The 18,281-nt window shown below is 38.1% G+C and overlaps 1 protein-coding gene across 1 annotated transcript; it reads right to left on the minus strand.

Moving 5' to 3' along the window:
• Positions 1–1,712: 1,712 nt before the first annotated feature.
• On the minus strand, positions 1,713–13,241 carry ADGRF4 (adhesion G protein-coupled receptor F4). The gene is made up of 8 exons (XM_054568796.1): positions 13,155–13,241; positions 11,977–12,031; positions 9,241–9,392; positions 7,821–8,072; positions 5,598–6,977; positions 3,271–3,312; positions 2,784–2,843; positions 1,713–1,760 (listed from the first exon to the last, which is right to left on the minus strand). Exons 1-8 carry the CDS (start codon positions 13,239–13,241, stop codon positions 1,713–1,715), a joined length of 2,076 nt encoding a protein of 691 aa, XP_054424771.1.
• Between the last annotated feature and the right edge of the window lie 5,040 nt (positions 13,242–18,281).

Here is an 18,281-nt window from a genome sequence, read left to right on the forward strand (position 1 = left end):
TTAGTGTGAATTTCTTGTCCCTGTCCTTAACACTTGTTGGATCTCAATATGGTCTGCCACAGTCCCAGCTGTTGTTCCAGAATCCTTCTGATACCACATGCCAACAGAAATGACAAGCACAGCCCCAGTTACTGAGATAATTCAATAAGCCTTGGGCCACCAGACTAGGAAGTGCTGAAAGAGTGTAACCTTAAATTCACCCCCACCTCATAGGTTCCAAAATAGAAGTTGAAGAATTATGTGAATTTCTTTGGGGAGATTTGTTCGTGCATTCCTACCTCCTTCCTACACTTTCTTCTAATACTGTCTATAGAGTAGTCCCAGATCTTGGCTTTTACCTGTTTTCTCCATCTTTCACGACAGCCACTAGCTGGGCATAAGACCACAACCATGCCTCTATTCTCCAGAATGGCTGGATATATAATCCCCAGGATGGAGGGTCTCAGTCTGAGACAGTTTTATAAACTCCCTAACAGCTCAAGATGGAACCTGAATGGAAGGGTCAACTTTAATAGGTCATCTGAACTATTAGTGGCTATTAGTGATTAATTAGTGACTAATCAAGTAATGCTATAGTGATATTCCACCACGGAGGAATCCTATGGTCTAGAAAATGGGCAGAGGTTGGAAGGGTTAACCTTTGTAAAGTTCTACTAAATCCTCACTCTCCCTTTTAAAGTTTTCATATAAAAATACAAATGTCAGGATGGTTAATTTAGGATAATATGCCAGGGTTTGCCTCTGGTTTCCCAGCAACCCAAATATGCTATCAATGTATATACCAGAGCCCTCCTTACTCTCCCTCCCTCTGGGACACCAGCACATCAGGTTTGTAGGATCTGTAACACAGGAAGCCCCTTTAGGATTCTTTAGTTTTATAAGTTTTGCCTTTTTGCTTTGTCCCATTGCTGAATATATGAGCCATGACTCAAAAAGGAAAGGAATGTAAAAGAGGATGTGCCTGTTACCAGGTGGTGCTTAAAAACAGAACCTGAGACCCATCTATATCCACGCAGAAAAGCCATGAAACTTTCCAAGACAAAACCATATCAAGGCTAATCTTTCCTGCCCATACTTCTCTATTCTCTATTATCTCTCAGGCTTCTGGCTGCCATTGCGTGACTTCTCCCCTTTGTGGCTGCCTAATAGCTGTTTTCTCCTAATTTCCCCTGTGTAGAAATGTGCCAAAGCTGGCTGTGAGTAGAGAGCTAAATTTGCTGTAACCCCACTCATATTCCCTTAGGAATGATCTAAGGGTGGGGGCGGGCAACTTTATTAGGGAGAGACAGGCTTGTTGTTTAGTGATTTCAATCAGTGAAGTCTTCCTTCTGACTATTGGGCTACAATAAATGGTACCACTCACTGCCAAGATGGGAATAGGTGTGTGAGTGCTGTGGACAGCAAGGGTGCATCCTGCAGCAGTGCAGGTGTCATGACAGGATCCTCACACTGAAGACAGAAAAAAGGAGTGCTTAAGAGCTGGTCCTGTAAATTGAGATGACATAGGCTTTTAAAGAAGATGTGCATAGTTTCATTTACATGCTGGGCAATAAAGAAGTTTCTGCTCTCTGAAAGCTACATCCACCTGTCCCCTTCCAACTTGCTCCAGCATCACAGAGTAAGGAAGAGCATGTTCACAAGGGGCACTGAGTGGTCTGTCACAACTTGCCAGTGAAGTTTCTTCTCGAGTTTTTAATACTTACATCTCATCCTCAACGATTCATTAACTTTGATCCATTGGTTGGGCTTAACGATGCATTCTATATGGGAACAAAAATAACAGTGATGTCAATGAGTAATTGCAATAACAAAAATGCACATATACAATTTATGTATATGTCTTCCTAGAGATAAACAAGTAAATATAAAGACATGAGAAGAAGTATCTACACTGATACAGCTACACAGAATTAAATTATCATGTTTGACTGAATCTAACATTGGAAGCTACGATGTTATTTTTATGTTCCACCAAGAAAGAAAAAAAAAATAAACTTGTCAATTAAACCAGGACATGCCATTGACTGGGAGATACATTTCTGTCTCAGAGATGTTAAAAGGTGAAGAAAATGTCTGTCATTAAATTGGTGAACTATGTTAAAAGTCACACTTAATATTAGATAACCATTAATGCTGATTCCTAATGTGTCCAGAAAGTTTTTTGTTTGTTTGTTTTTAAGAATATAGTTCTTATGTAGAAACTGTTAGTTGAGTAAATGACTTCTTTCTAATTAATATAACAGTGGTAGCAATTTTCATTGGTATCTGAAAGGACAGATGACAAAAGTCATCTTCAAGATCTTTACGTACACAGACACTTCAATTCAACAGAGTGTGATTTACTGAATGAATCCAGGGCAAGCAGAATGTTAATTCTCATGGTGAGCTGGGTGGTTTCGGGAAAATCTCAAGCACTCTGAGCCTTGGTTTCCTTGCCTGTGAAATGAGTGAGATAGACTAGAATTTCACTTATCATTCATCCCTTATTTCTGCCCACTACCATTTTATGAATCTGTGGTCCTGGGTCCATGTTACCAATATCGGTGGTACAAATGTCAAGTTGAAACACGTCCAATGTGGAAAGTTCTCTTGAGGGGTATATTCTGCTCACCTTACGCATTAACAGGATACTCCAACATTTATTGAATGAAGAAATAAATGAATGAAGGTGTACCCTAATAATTCTCTTTGCTAACAGATCCTGAACACTGAGCTATAATATTTGTGTGACTCTGCTAAGCACACTGACCCTCTAGTACTGAGACTGAAAAGGAGAGGCTTACCTCTGCTACTCTTGGCTGACCCTTCAGTGAAGACATCTTCATCCTCAAAGCATCTCTTATCTAAAGAAGCAATAACAGTGTAGAAATGACAACATCCCCAGTCCCCAGATAGCTGTCCTGAAACTTTGATAGCAGTAGCACTGGCAGAAGCAGCATCAGATGGCTTAGCACAGTGTTTGGCAAGTAGTAATGCTTAGATAAATGTTGAGGTGTAGTTGTAATGAAGTTTACAATTAAGGTTAAAATTGTAGTTATACTTTTTATTCTTTTCATGAGCTATACTCACATACAGCCTTCTGTTGACTTGATGAAGTGCAGAAAACGAGAGAATAGAGTTCTTTTCTTTTCCCCTCATAGCTGATACCCTGAACCACCTCCTCAGACTCAATTCCCATGAATCAAGCTCTCTGATCACACCTGCTTCATCCTCCTGCTTCCCTCAGCCACATGGAAATCATTTACAATGAGTGAAACACATTCAAATTACCTTCTGATCCATAATGGTTCCAAATAGCAAGATGAAGAACCCCTGTGACAAAATTCAACAGAAGCATGAGAGACAGTTTTGCAGGCAATATCCCAGTTGTTTTGTTAATACCAGTCTTGTAGATACCTTCTAGGACCATTATCAGACATTAGAAACTTTACTTTCTACTGATTCAAATAAAAATGCATTGATGTAGAGTGTATTTCCATGAGTATACCTCAAAGAAAGAGGCTCACTTTCATGTCTGTGCATCACAGTTATGGATATTTATTAAATAGCTACAGATGTAGGATAGAGTTTTAAACCTTACTAAGTCTTTGTGTTTCCTTCCCAAATATTAAGGTAGCTGTTCTTATTCATGATGACAATAAGACATGACATTGGATCTTGTAGCTCAAAGTCACAATCATGGAAGGTGTCTTGAGATAATAAAACTTGTATTCTAGGCTACTTTTACACCAGATTCTTGGGGCTGGTGGAAGAAGTTTCTGCATAAAAGAGAAACTCCATGAACTGATAAAGTCAGAGTCTCCTCAAGTTTACAAATTTAGTTACTTATAAAGTTCTAACAATTGGAAGGCAATCTTTTTAAAAGCTGGGAGTTGAGATCCAAGAAAAATCTGGATTCTGACATGAGAATGGAGGGAAACCTAGGTTTCTACAGATAGTTTTATGGTGAAGAAACACTGATCAGAAGACTGAAATTTTAATATATGAGTCACAATTGTTTTAGTATTTTTCTTTCTATTAAGAAAGGAGGAAAATAAATTATCTGAACAAAACCACTTAACTTTCTGAGGATTAATTAAATTGAAATTAAAAATAGGATGATATCATTAGTCACCAGAGTAACTGGTAAAAACCTTTCTTCTCTCCTCCAAAGTTCAGGAGGTTTACATGAGTCCAAGAGCTTTTAATTTTAAAAAAATATACAACAATAAAAGGCAAAGGTTTCTCATCAAGGAACACACATAAAGGACCCATGGACAAAGCCAAAAGGGAGTAAGATTGAGGGTGGGAGGTGGGGGTGGGTGGGGTGGAGGAAAGTGATGGGGAGAAAATGGAGACAATTTGTACTGGAACAACAATAAAAATAAATAAAGAAAATATGATAAAGAAAAAAAATAAAGCAATGCAAGCAAAAGAGTAAAATAAATGTTCTCCATAGTTATTAAAGAATTATGAGTAAGATACAGAATTTATCTGAGTTGGCATTTATTTAAAGCTTATTTTATATTTTTTACCACATTTTTAAATAGAGTGATAATGATGTGTTAATAGGAATACTTTCCTGCTTTATTGTGCAGTAATATTTATTTTATGTAAATACTAGTCATTTTTTTTCTTTTTGCTTCAAAGAAGCAGATAATAAATACTTTGCGTTTTGCAGGCTACACAGTCTCTGTTACAAGTACCTCAGCTTTGCCATTGTAGCTCAAAACAGCCACAGGCAAAATGTAAATGAATGAGTATGGCTGTATTTCAATAAAACTATTTACAAAAACAGTCAGCAGGCCATAGTTTGCCAACCCCTCATTAAAACATAATTAAGAATATAAACTGGCCAAACTGTTTGTTACCCATAGGTATGGAAAGCAGTCTGGCTAACGACAGTTTACCAACTGTGTGAGCTTAGTAGCCAAGATGTAGTAAAACAGCTCTTAGAGGGATAATTGTGCCAAACGAGTATGTTAAGGGAAAAAAAGACAATAGAGATCATACCAGATCCGCCTTTTTATCTTATAGATGAGAATGTTAAGGTCCACAGAAAAGTGAATTTCTCGGGATCAGGCAACATGTGGTAAAATTTATTTCTATGAATAACAACCTGCAATTGCATCACAGGGAAGAGAGGCATGACCCCTCCTGACTGGTTGCCACTCAAACAGAATGAGACCCCATGGAAAATGGCTCATTTCCCTGAGTTCTCAAACTACTTGAGAAAGGATAAAAATTGTGCTTGTTTTGAAGTGTAGCTTCACATGTCTCTGACCCAAGACTAGTCCTTGATAAGTGCAAGTCGACTTCTTCTTACATTGAAACTTTAGGAGGGAAACAGGTGGATCAGGGAGGAGAGAAGGAAGGAAACTCCCACTCAACCAACCTGATCAGTTAAATGCGGTTTGATAATCAATATTGTAAGATATGCCACAACTAAAAATCCTTAAGTTATGGAGGGAAATGGGAGAGATATTTTGTGTTCTATATTTTAAAATCAGAGCCATTTTTGTTGGAAAACCAGAATAACAAATTATAAAATAATAATATAAGTGAAATATTCTTTAATAATATTAATTAGTAAAACACATCTCTCTCTTGGAACTTACCTGGAAAGCATTGAGCAGGGCAAAGATTATGTGGAATATCAATGAATTGCCTTCTATGAGGGTGGCTATTCCAAAACCCCAGGTCAGTCCCAGCAGTGGGGTAAGGATGGCAACATTTTTACTGATCCTCCGAATTATGGCCACATCTTGAGACTTGGAACTGCCAATAAAGGGCCTCTGAGTGTTGACAGCAACAACCAAAACCACAAGTAGATTCACAGCCACAATGACCAAAGCTGGGATGGCAAATGCTAAAAGGGCTTTGGTATTATCCCAGTTAAGCCAACAGGCATCATGTCTCACATAGCCTTTCTCTGGCACTGTGATAGCAACTGTGGTGACAGCAATGATCAACGGAAACCCATAGCCAATGACAAAGCCAATGGCCATCATGCGGGACTTCATCATCCTATGGAAAACAACCAATATTCCGTAGATGATCAGCAGTGCTTTGAAGAGCATCCAAAAAAACAGAGAAAGGTAGAAAAAGTGGCTAAAAAATGTCATTGCAACACACCATTTGTGGTCCCGGGCCTTTTTGCTAAAGTTGGAGGAGATAATGAACCACACATTAGCTGTCAGGAGCGACACAGCTATGTTAACGATGCACACATGGCGCATGTATGATATCTCTGTGACAACAACCCGGGACCACACCGTAGCTTCAATCAACAGGCAAAGAATCAGGCTAAGAATGGAGACGCTAAGCCCAATGCAGGTGATGTAGTCCAGGATTTTGTTATCTATAGATTTGGGGGACATAAGGATGGAAAAAGACATCACCGCGTTGGTGTAGTTACACCGGCATTTCACTTTGTTCCTGATGTCCGACGTCATTTCACATGCATTCTCATCCCATCTCCTTTTTCTGGAGTGCCAGCCCACACACTGGGCCCTGGCACTCCGAGATTTATTGATCTTCTCAAACGTGAGTAAGATTTGCTTTAATCTTTCTGGCAAAATCACCGAAAGGACCAGACCATTTACTGGCCTGGGAAAACTCACATTTTGCAAGTGGGCTTCTTCCAGAACAGCCCCCAAGGTGGGAAAAGCTATGCTGATGGCTTGGGATGTATTTGGTGGTAACTTCCATAGCTCATGCTTGGGAATTTCTATCATTCCTAAGATATCCTCTGTTGTATTGTTCATGTTCCTGGAGAATCTGAAACTTTTCTCTGAGGTATTGTGGTTGAGGTGAAACCCTTTCGTCTGAATGAAGGGTTCATCCACAATATTCTCAGATTCATTTTGGATATGGAGTTGCCGAGCGAACAAATTCACTGACTGCAGCAAATCCGAGCTGGCATTCTTGTTGGGGATGAAAGTCCAATTTGAAATGGCTGCTGAGTCAAGGATGTGGTTGGCCACTATGCTATAGCTCTGCAATGGAAAAAAGTGGATATTATACTAAGGATTTACTCTTTATTTTACAAAGTTGGTTTCTAAAGTCTGAAATTTCTGAATCTAATCATCTAATCTTATTTGACATATTTCTCTTCAAATTTCCTGTTCATTGCATCTCATGCTAGTAAGCCTGCAGGGAAGAAAAGTAAAAGAATTCTAAAAGTAAAATAAAACACAATGTATAATAGGTAAAATTTATCTGCTTTATTATGTGTCTAGGGAAGCATTTCCAAAATGCAGTCTGTATAACACAAGTCTCCCGTAAAATAATAACAATTGTTTAATGAAGGGAATTGGGGATAGACTCTATGATAACTTAAGTTTGAAAAATACCATGTCCCTATATCCCTCATTGTTTTAAAGGGTACTAACATTCATTAACACATTAAAAGCCCTAAAAAGTCCTGCCACAAGGAAACTGTTTAACTCAAATTCCCTACACTTGCCATGCTATGGATCTCTCTATTAAAAATGAAAGCTCCATTAACTTTTCTCAGGACAATTATGTTCTACAGAATAAAAATTTGGAAACACTGGAATAGACACAACTTTGCTCACAAGCCATCACTATGTGATTTATTTTCTGAAAATACTAATTCTGTACAAAAATTTGTAAACGAATGTTCTAACTTCTTGACAACTTCCATAAATCAGAATGAATCAATGTGAAGAACTGAAATGGAATTTCTGTTATTGTTGTTATGCTTCCTGTGGTGGCTATAGTTCTTACCCTGACAAATATATCTGAAATTGTTAAAGTGCAAGATTTTGGGAAAAATAAAGGTCAGTTTTTTAATGGCATTAACAAAGAATACCTACCTTCATTTTCTCTTGGGTAACATTATCAGACAAGTCTGTAGAAATATTTTTTAATAACTGGACAATAAATGCAATATTTCCAGATGTGGCTTCCGAGGATTTCACAACATTGATTATGCAGGCATAGTCCTGTAGACAGTTCTTGCGGATTCCTTGCACTACACTCTCTATGGGCTCTGGCGCTTGAAAGTCAAGAATGCGCAGAGGTATAGAGGGTGCTGCGATGGAAAGGCGCGACACACTGTTTAAGTCCTGTGTTTTTTTAAAGAAAAAGGTGTTTTATTAAAATTTGACTATGCAACTTATATGTATCAGACTAAATGAGTTAAAGGCACAAATGATCCACATGGAGAAATCAGACAGAGAAGTAAATGGTCCTAAAAAGTGGTTTAGGTGCTGAGAAGGGCAGAGGGGGTAAGGTGGAGTCACACACAGGCAGGAGATGCTATCAAAATTCCCACAGAGATCAGCATCCTGACTTTTCCTATCAAAATTTGCTTTCAAGACTGTGACTTTAACTCAAGTATTATAATGAGGCAATTTTCTCCAGAGATGTGGAGAAATTCTAGAAACAAAATTTGTCTAATTACTTTTTTTTTCCCAAGAAGAGCCACATGAAATTTTGAGGGAGGAGGTGGAGCTGGAGGTTGGCAGGTCAAAGAAGGAACACAAAGGAACTGTAATTTCAAAAAGTTGAGTTCACTAATTAGAAGAAATTATTCACTTGTTTCCTCATGCTTTTACCCAGAGTCTCCCAGAATGTGACTTTGGATAAGTCAAAGCAATAATTCACTACATTTAATTCACTTTTGAATGTCACTACCAATGCTAAGTTATAGAGACTCCACACCTACCCCTTTACAAAATCACTGCTAGAGTTTCAGGAAACTATGAGATCCATGTGCTTCTACAGGATTGGAGAGAAGGTAGGTGGACATGGTGCTTAAGTGAAAGAACATAAGATAGGACATTTTAATTTGCACTCAGATTCCTTGTCTTTGGATTTATATTTCCTTTGGGTTACGCATTTCTCCTTTCTTTTGGTCAAGTGATTGAGAGTGTTAGAAGAAAAATTCAAAATGAATTTGATTCTAAGCACATTTAGTCGATTAATTGGTTAGCACAAGAGGCATGCAACTTCATCTTTAGGTCTAAAACTTTAACCTCCAACCATTTACCATTCTGTAAGTGGGTTTCAGATCTGATTTTGAGAAAACAATTCTGAAAAGGAGAAGAGGAGAGTAGGGACAGAAGAGAATTTGGGTAAGAAAGGAAGAAAGAGAGGCCAATTTAATAAACTATGTAGATTTTCTAAAGCCCATCTAAGACTTATTGTCATGCCAGACAGAACACATTAAAAATGCCTCTACCTCCCCCAGAAGGATTGGTTCCTGTAGCCAATAATACGCAAATACATCACCTTAAAGAGCATTTCCAGAGAAAGGCTTGTACATGTTTCAGTTGATTTTTGCCACTTCTTTTGATTACATGTAAATCCTATTTCTCCATGAAAGGGCTGAGCACAAGTCTCACTGCAGTTGGATGGACTGATGCAAGGTCCATGGCATTTCTCTAAAAAGGAAAAAAAAAAGAGGGAGAGAAAAGTCTACCTCATAGTTCTACACTTTGATGGGGGCATCAAACTCATACTGGGGATTCTGGACTGCTTCCAGAGAAGGTGACATTGACCTGGGTCCTCAACAATAAGAAAGATCTGCTATGCAGAGTGAACAGCACAGGGAAAGGAGGGATCACTGCCGTTTAGAAAGGTTAGTTCCGAGTATCTGAGGGGAGAGTGGCAAGGGATGAGGAGGGGCAGTGAAGCAGTGGTCAGGCTCTGGAGGATCTTGAATGCTGTGCTAACATGGGGGTTACCAGAAAAACAAGCTTAAATTTGTCTTTGAAAAATAATTAACAGTAGCATAAATCAGGAGTCTGTAAACTTTTCTGTAAAAGATGGGATAAATGGCAAATAAAATATGTGGAGCTCAGTTAAATGTTCATTTTACTTTCAGATAACAGTCAGTTCTCATTATGTGCAGAGGTTATTTTCTATGAATTAACCGCCGCAAACACTAAACCAGCAAAGACTAAATGGTTTCTAGGTTAGGTTTCTGAGAGCTTCTGCTTGTAACATTTTTGTCAACAGATCAGTATTAATATATATTTGGTTTCCATGTGTTTCTACTTAAAGTCACCTTATGTAATACATATTGTTGATTTGTTGACATTGAACTCACAGCCAATAGCACTATCACTCAGCATATAAACAAAGCTTATCTAGCACAAGTATTTTGTCCATAAGGTACATCATAGCTCTGTTAGGAACATTAGACAGCACTTCAGCTCTGTTTGTGGGGACCATATTAAACAGCAAGACCATCAACAAAAAAGCAAAAAAAAAAAAAGCGCTACACAGACCATGGAATGAACACTTGTGTATAGTAAGAGAACTAGAAGAAGAAAAGACAGAGCACCACCTTGTTTAGTCTCAGCTGGGAACTGCACCTTGGCTGACTCAATCTTTTTGCTGTTCTGTGAATGTCTGTGAATGATCAAGAAACCTGGGGGTGTTCATTTGGAGACTACAAATACATTTCAAAGAGTAGGAGAATTTTCAAATGCAGTATCCACAAATAATGAGGATCAACTGAGGATGTTCAGATGAACAATGAATAATGTTTTAGGTTATGTATGGCCCATGCGTTATTACTCATTGTTTAAACGTAATCAGGTAATCTATATTTTTACATGCTAAAAATGACTACACTAGCCAGAGAGTAAATATTTTCAACATGGTGGGTCATACAGTCTCTGTGGCAACTATTCAGTTCTGCCTTTGTAGCACAAAAGCAGTCAAAGACAATGTATAAATGAATGGGCATGGCTGTGTTCCAATAAAACTTTATTTACAAAAACTAATGGGAGGCCTAACTTGGTCCATGAGGAGAGTGGATTGACTTGAGGTATGGTGCCCAGGAATGAAGCTGTTAAAGTATTCCCAAGAAGAATTTCCCTAGAATAGTGGCAGAGGAATGAGAAGAAGTAAATGATGCTGAGAACTATTAAGGTGCTGACATCAATATGATGTAGACTATTCGGCTGTGAGCTAAGGAATGCATCCATATTTATGGCACTGGTAGGTTTGTGGATGTCCCCATTCACAGAGGAAGGAAATAAATGGCTTTTCATCTTCGCTTGCCATTTGTCCAGTGTATCAATTTGGCAAGTTATTTAAGCTGAGTACTTGTCAATTTCCTCATCCATAAAATTTGGAGAGATACCATGGTTTTGTTACAAACATTGAGTGAGACAGCATCGTATGCAGCACTTAGACTATAAGTGCTCAATAAAGTTATCTCCCTCTCTCCTCTTTGTTTTTTCAATTTCATACCTAAGTAGACTGATCTTCCACCAAAAATATACTTGGCCATAACTGCAGAATCTAATTATTTTTACCATTTGAGTGAGAATCTCCTGATTTCATTCTCTTTCTACTGATTACTTCCATAGTTTGTCTCTCACTTCTCAAGAGTGACCAGTCTCAGCAACACAATATCTATCTGACATCATCTCAAAATACCTCTCAGCACCAAAGAATTACATACATTTAAGCAACCCCAAAAAATATCCTTGAAAGAAGGAATGAATGAATTCTGTCATCCTCTTCTGCTTCTTATTAGCTCATTAATTCAAATTTCCCTTATGGGTTTTAAAATAAACACTTACCCTGGTGTGGCTCAGTGGATAGAGTGCCAGCCTGTGAACTGAGAGGTCACTGGTTCGATTCCTCATCAAGGCACATGCCTGGGTTGCAGGTCAGGTCCCCGGTTGGGGGTGTGCCAGAGTGAACTGATCGATGTTTCACACATCGATATTTCTCTCCTTGTCTTACTACCTCCCTTCCCCTCTCTCTAAAAGTAAATAAATAAAATCAACAAAAATAAACACTTATCTACTATTCTAGAACATATGACTATTTGCCAACTTGCTTCGTTGACAATGCTAGGGATAATGGCATAATTGTAAGAAAATCTATCAATACTGGTAAACCTTGAGAACTTATTAGATATTTTTACTTTATTGGAATACTTGTGGTCTGGGGACATGCTTGCCATGTCTCCAAATGGAAGCAGGCTCTTCTGTAGTCACATACCTTGTATCTTTCCAGTCTTGGGTTTCTCTTCAAAATGCTGAAGTTTACCTCCATCCTGTAAAACATAAATCCCCAAAGGTCCTCTTTACTGTGGAATTCTCCTCTCTCATCTCAATTTAGAGGCTCCATGTGGATATGAAGAGAAAATGTGTTCAGGACTGGGAAGAAAAATGCAGCAGGTTCACGTGCTGATATCATAGGAACTTGCTGAAGGAAACATGGATGTGAGCATGGACAGAGAACACGCTGCCCCCCAAGCAGGGCTAGAAACTGGACAGTGGTCATTGGGGTTGTGAAGGTCAAGTTAGTGAATTGGGTACATCTTTTGGAAAGTTTAAGTACCCAGAGAGAACATAGAAACAATTACAACAATTAAGACCCCTTAATCTCTTCTCTAATTACCTTAATTGTAATTGTGAAATACAGCAAATATACTCCACCAGATACTATATATTCTTAGAAAAGAAGAAATAAACTGAGAGTAGAAATAAGTACTAGGTTGCAATAATAGAATTACAAACTCTTTTATAGCTATAAAGGACTGTAAAGATTATCTAAGAAAAAAAAGCACTTTATGTTACAAATAAGGAAATTACATCTCAGAGAATTGAAACAACTTGTATAACTAAAAAGAATCAAAGTTAAGGTCTGAACCTAAACTGCTTAACTCCCAGGTTAGTACAGTCATGAGCTACATAATGACATTTTGATCAATAATGGGCCATGTATACGACAGCTGTATATCATACAACCTGGCTGTGTAGCAGGTTATACCACCTAGGTTTATGTAAGTGCACTCTTACATAAACTTACTACGGTGTTCACACAATTATGTAAATCACCTAACAATGCATTTCTCAGGACGGTCCCTATCTGTCATTAAGAAGCTCATGACTGTACTTCCTCCTCTCAGTAGGTGCCTCTCTACATTCTTTGTGGTTTGCAAATTGATTTTTCTCCTAAGTTGTTGCACCCTATTGCACCTTGCAACTAAACTGTTGCAAGTCCCAGTCACCTCTCAACACTTTTTTGTCCCTGTCTTTAGAAAACTACTATCAGCAAGAGTAAAGTGGCAGTCATTTGAAAATTCCTTTAACATGACATTTAATCATAAATCTAGCCATCTAGGAGAACTACCAGTTTTCTCATGGGACCACATAAGAATGGATCAAACTTACTTTTGTGTGGATCTTGGCTCTATAGTGAAAACATTCTGTGGCCAGAAATAACATTAAACAGCAAATCATGGTTTCCTGGGGCTTCATTTTCACACATTAGGATCTTCGCCTACAATAGAGAATGAAGGTGGATCCAGCTGCAGGAGAGAATGCCACACAAATAACTCGATACTTAGCAGACTAACTAACTACTGAGTCACTCCACTGGGTGCTCCAAGATATTTATACCAAACAGTCTACCCAGGGAAGGACACCAACATCTATGTTCAGACCAGCTAATATGGAATAAAGCAGACTGTCTATTAGTTGTTGACCGGTTTACAAACAGTAGGCAAGAATGGTGGAAGTACCAGGGAAGGTGTATGCTCACCAAAGCATCATTTCTTATTTAATCCATAAGTTTCTTTAATAGTAAGTAACATTTATTAAAGATTTTTATTTGCCAATCACTATTCTAAGCACTTTTGTTTCATTAAACTCATTTAAGCATGTGATACAAGACACTATTACTGTCTTCCTTTTATCAATGGAGAAACTAATGACTTGAGAAACTATGAGCCAAAGTCACTGAGATAAAAAATGATGGAGCCAACGGTTCAACCCAGACAGTTTGGATGGAGAGGAGTTCTTAATTTCTATAGCAGGGTCTCTCAGTGATGGCACTATTGGCATTTGAGGCTGGATAATTCTTTGTGGTTGGGGGATGTCCTGTGACTTACAGGATGTTTAACAACATCCCTGGCATCTACCTACTAGTTGCCAGGAGCAGCTTCCTCTTCAGTTGCAATAGCCAAAAATGTCTGCAGACGTTGTCACCTGTACCCCGGGGGAAAAATTGCCCCCAGGTGAGAATCCCTGTTCTACAGTATACTGTTTCTCTAGGCATATGGAGTCAAGTAACTTAAAATGAAATGAATATGTACTATTATTTATTACTGGACAAGCACTAAGACTCCTTATTAGAGTAACAAACTGTTATACAGAAAAACTAGAGGCACTGGAAGATAATCCTCTATTCTTTTGCCACATCTCTGTTTCTTGTCTTACTCTTGACAGCTCCACCTTTCAAAGACACATCTGTAAGAAAGTATATTTACAATAGTTGAAACTTATCAACATCATCATGATCATTATCATCACAGCCTTCTTTTAGGGTAGTGGCAATTAAGACCCCTTATTGGAAAGAAAGTTCCTTAAATGACTTTCCTGGTAATGCAAATACAGTAAAATAAAAAATTCATGCATTTTAGAATCAGCAAGAGCTATATTGTAATTTAATCTCTGCTGTTGATGAGCTAGTTGATCCTTACTGACCTTATTTTCTCATCTATTTCATAAAGTGTAGGATGATCATTCATTTTACCATTGACTATTTCTCAAGTGCCTTGTATTTGCCAAGAAATATATCAGGTACTGGGGTACCTAAATAAAAACTGCTGTCCTTTCCAAAAAGGGTGTCCAGTGGGGAATATAGGAAAGTCAAACTGGTTGTGAGACAAGAGATCATCTACATATCGTACCTATTGAGCAAGGCCTGGCCACCTAGCCTCCAGTACACAGAAATTCCCTTGCGGTCAAATGGAGATAAACCTATCCTGACCTATCTAGGCTCACAAGGCAGCCTGTGGCCCAGGAGCAGACAAAGCTCACTGATCTGGGGTCAAAATTTTCCTGGCTGGAGTCAAGACTAAGATGGGTTTTCATGACTCCAGTGAGCCTTCAGTTGAGATGACGAGTCATAGACACTTATAGGGAGGTTTCCAAATGATCTTTGAGTATAAAGTTGCCTTTGAGTTCCTAACCATTGAACTAGGGGAAAGTATTTTGATTTATACCACAGTCTTGTAGAACAAGTCTGAGCAGAGGAAAGTGAACATGGCAGAATGACAAGCTAAGTGTGGTAACAGATTTGCATAGGTGTTGGGATATGCATGCAGAATTCATGATCTTACGGTGTGTGTGGAAAGAAGTTCTCATCTACACAACATATTGGCGGATGAGCATACTAAGCAATTTGCAAAGATAATATTGTTTAGGTAAATTTTTAACTGATGATCACAAAAAGAAGTACCAGAAGAACCAGTCAGTATAGGTTGTCTTAAATGTATCCATGTGTTTCACCTAGATACTTGTGGATTTCAAAAATGTTTTATTATGACACAGTAGATACAGATCATATATTTTGATTCAGTATGTATAGACAAATATATGTATGCATATAGGTATCTATATATAAACTGAAAATATATCATTTTTATATTTTAAAACCTTTTTTGTAAAAGTACTTATCCTTCCTACCTGCAAGAAACAATGGACACTCTGATATGTCATGATTTTTATCTTATGTTACACTCTGTTCTATCTGACATTCTCTTAAAAATTGGTTGCCACCACTAAATTGAATTCACAAAGTAAATTGAATTCAGAACTTTATGATCTGTGACCTGCAATCTGAAAAGCAGAACGTAGATTATAAGATTTATTACTTAACAAGTTGAAAATTGTTCACTTTCCCCACTAAAGTGGTCATTTTGATTCTTTCTCTTTGTTGTTCTTTACCATTCTGTTGAAGTCTCCTTGTTGTATGGGGGAGAAAAGATATCTACATTTAGGACCAAATAATAGGACAGATGATGAGGATAAAAGCAATTCTCTCCTACCTGGAGAAGATGGTGTGAAATGCACAGTTACATGGACGAATGCCTGCTATCTAAGGCTTCATAGAAGGACCATGGACCATTTTTACTCTCGAAGTTTTCAACATAGGAACTTTTCCTAAGCTAACCTTGCTGGAAGAAAGTCAGGCATTTTGCATAGTGATGTGACAGGATGTGGTATGAATTATGGAGTCCAAGAATGTTTTTTTCCCCAAACAGTGCTGGGGCCTCTAAGTGCATAGCTCCTGAAAGGGTTCAAGTAAAGGGTCCAATAATCATGGCGTTTTATGTAGATCATTATAGTCTTTGTGGAAAGTTATGAAATAATAGTACATTTTATGGATTCATTTAAAATAAAAAATTACTAGCAGAAATATATATGCAACATAAATCATAAGTATGGGCATAAGAAACATAAACTTTGAACTGAGCACATTTAGCTATTTGGAGGGTACCAGTAAATTAATTTTAATTAATTTGCTACTTGATTTTTCATGTTATTGTAGTCTTCTCTATGTAACCCACATACCATTTGGTATGATAATTATATAGTAAATTTCTTTTAGTTATTATAAATGTGTGTGGGGAGGGGATGGAGAATGTTTATGGTGTTATACAAGAGGAGTATTTTTGCCTATTTTAATTGACAAGTATGGGTCAGATGGGTAGATATTTCCAGGTTAGCCCCAACTGGGTTGTTTTTTTTCCCACCAGAAATTATTGAATGAGAGCCTTCCCATCAGAATCAGATACTGGCTGAGGCCAAAAATCAGAATGCTCTGCAGAGCAAACAATGGGTAGAGTTTAAGGACTCTGAGAATGAAAAAATTATTAAAATAAAAAGAAGCATTGCCAACATAATTCAAAATCAGAGGTTGACATTTTATAGAACACTTTCTTAGATTTATCATTGAAGGAAGCACATTTTCTTAGATTTCTCATTGAAAAAGAAATAGCAATTAAAGTGAACTTTGAGCCTGGCATAATTCCAAACTGAAAAATATCTGCAACTATAAATAAAGAACCCCTGTAATACCTAGCACAGTGTCTGCATGTAGTAAGTTATCTCTTGAAATAATGAGAAAAAGAAAAGAATGAGGACACAAAGTCTAAAAACATTAAATTAAATGTGACAGGAAGAGTGTGGGGTGTCCAGAAGAATATCGGCAAAGCACGGACAATACCATCCTAAGGAGCTTTCAGATGTGAATCCACCTGAAGTCAGTTCTTCTGGCTGAGGGGTTTGCTAGTGGTTCTGAGTGACGAGTGGCTGGAGTCAATGTCAGACCCATTCCTATGTGGAGAGTCCAGAGCTGCCCTGTCCACATTTTGCTCAAATTATCTTTATACTATTTATTGAGTTCTGGTTCTACAGTGTGTTAGGTTTATCTAAAAATTGTGGGTGTTCATGAAATCCCTATTTCCATAAATCCCTTGGGCTTGGTGTGTTGGCAAACACTGAAAGAACCATCACTGGTTATTTCAATCAAGATCCTAGGGTCTCATTTTTTATGGACCCCCAAATGTTACATTTATAAAATAAACTTTGAATATTAAAAATCAATCAGTCAATCAAGAGCTTAGTACCCAGTGGGGGAAATAAAAACAGTAAACAATAATCCTGACACAATAGTGTTATGATAGGCATGTTTATGCCTGGGATCCACCATTTGTTTGCCAACAGTTTGTAGCAGGCACCAAACTCAAAGAAATAAAAAATGGAAGAAAAACTTAATACTAAGGACAGTGGTACACACTGACTTAAATGTTCTACGAAGGTGGCAAGTCTGCCTGCTTTACTCTTAGTAGGAAAACAATACAGAGTTTTTGTCTATTTTGTTTAGCCAGTGTTTTGTGTCCTGAAGTGGGTTTCTGTGGAACACTGGTCTCACCAAAGCCTAAGGGGTTCTAAGGTCAGATCAGTGTGGGAAAGAGTGTGTGCCAGCATCACCACTGCTGCCTCTCACAAGCACATGCACAGCAAAAGTTCTGGGAATTATGCCGGTACAAAAACTGTTTGACCCAGGTTTTACCAAAATTTACTTGACCATAAAAATGCTTTGGGAGGACTTGAGTCTGCTCTTCAAGGACAAAGTATTATCTTGGAGCAGTACTGCATTAACCCAACCAAACTTAGGCTCTCCGTGCACTTATTGGGCACCTACCACATGGCAGTCCCTGTGCTAATACTTCCATTGAAGGTCCTTGAAGTTCCTCACTCTGGGCCTAAAGGTGCCCATCATAGACATATAGTCCTGGCTTTAGTCAATTCTGATCATCAGTAGACAGGTCATCTTTAACCTGTAAAATGAGTCAAAATCTTCCTAAAACGCACTGCTCAAGGTAGAGAGGTGAGGGACAGCAGGCATGGGTGGCGTGGCAATGAGGTTTGGAAGGATCACCAAGGAAGGGAAGAGAGACTCAGAAATGATGAATAAAACAGGAAGAGAAAACAAGACACAAAACAACT

This window comes from Pteronotus mesoamericanus, unplaced genomic scaffold, assembly GCF_021234165.1.
Source record: "Pteronotus mesoamericanus isolate MK-2021 breed Mesoamerican mustached bat unplaced genomic scaffold, CSHL_Meso_final contig_20, whole genome shotgun sequence".
Taxonomy (NCBI): Eukaryota; Metazoa; Chordata; class Mammalia; order Chiroptera; family Mormoopidae; genus Pteronotus; species Pteronotus mesoamericanus.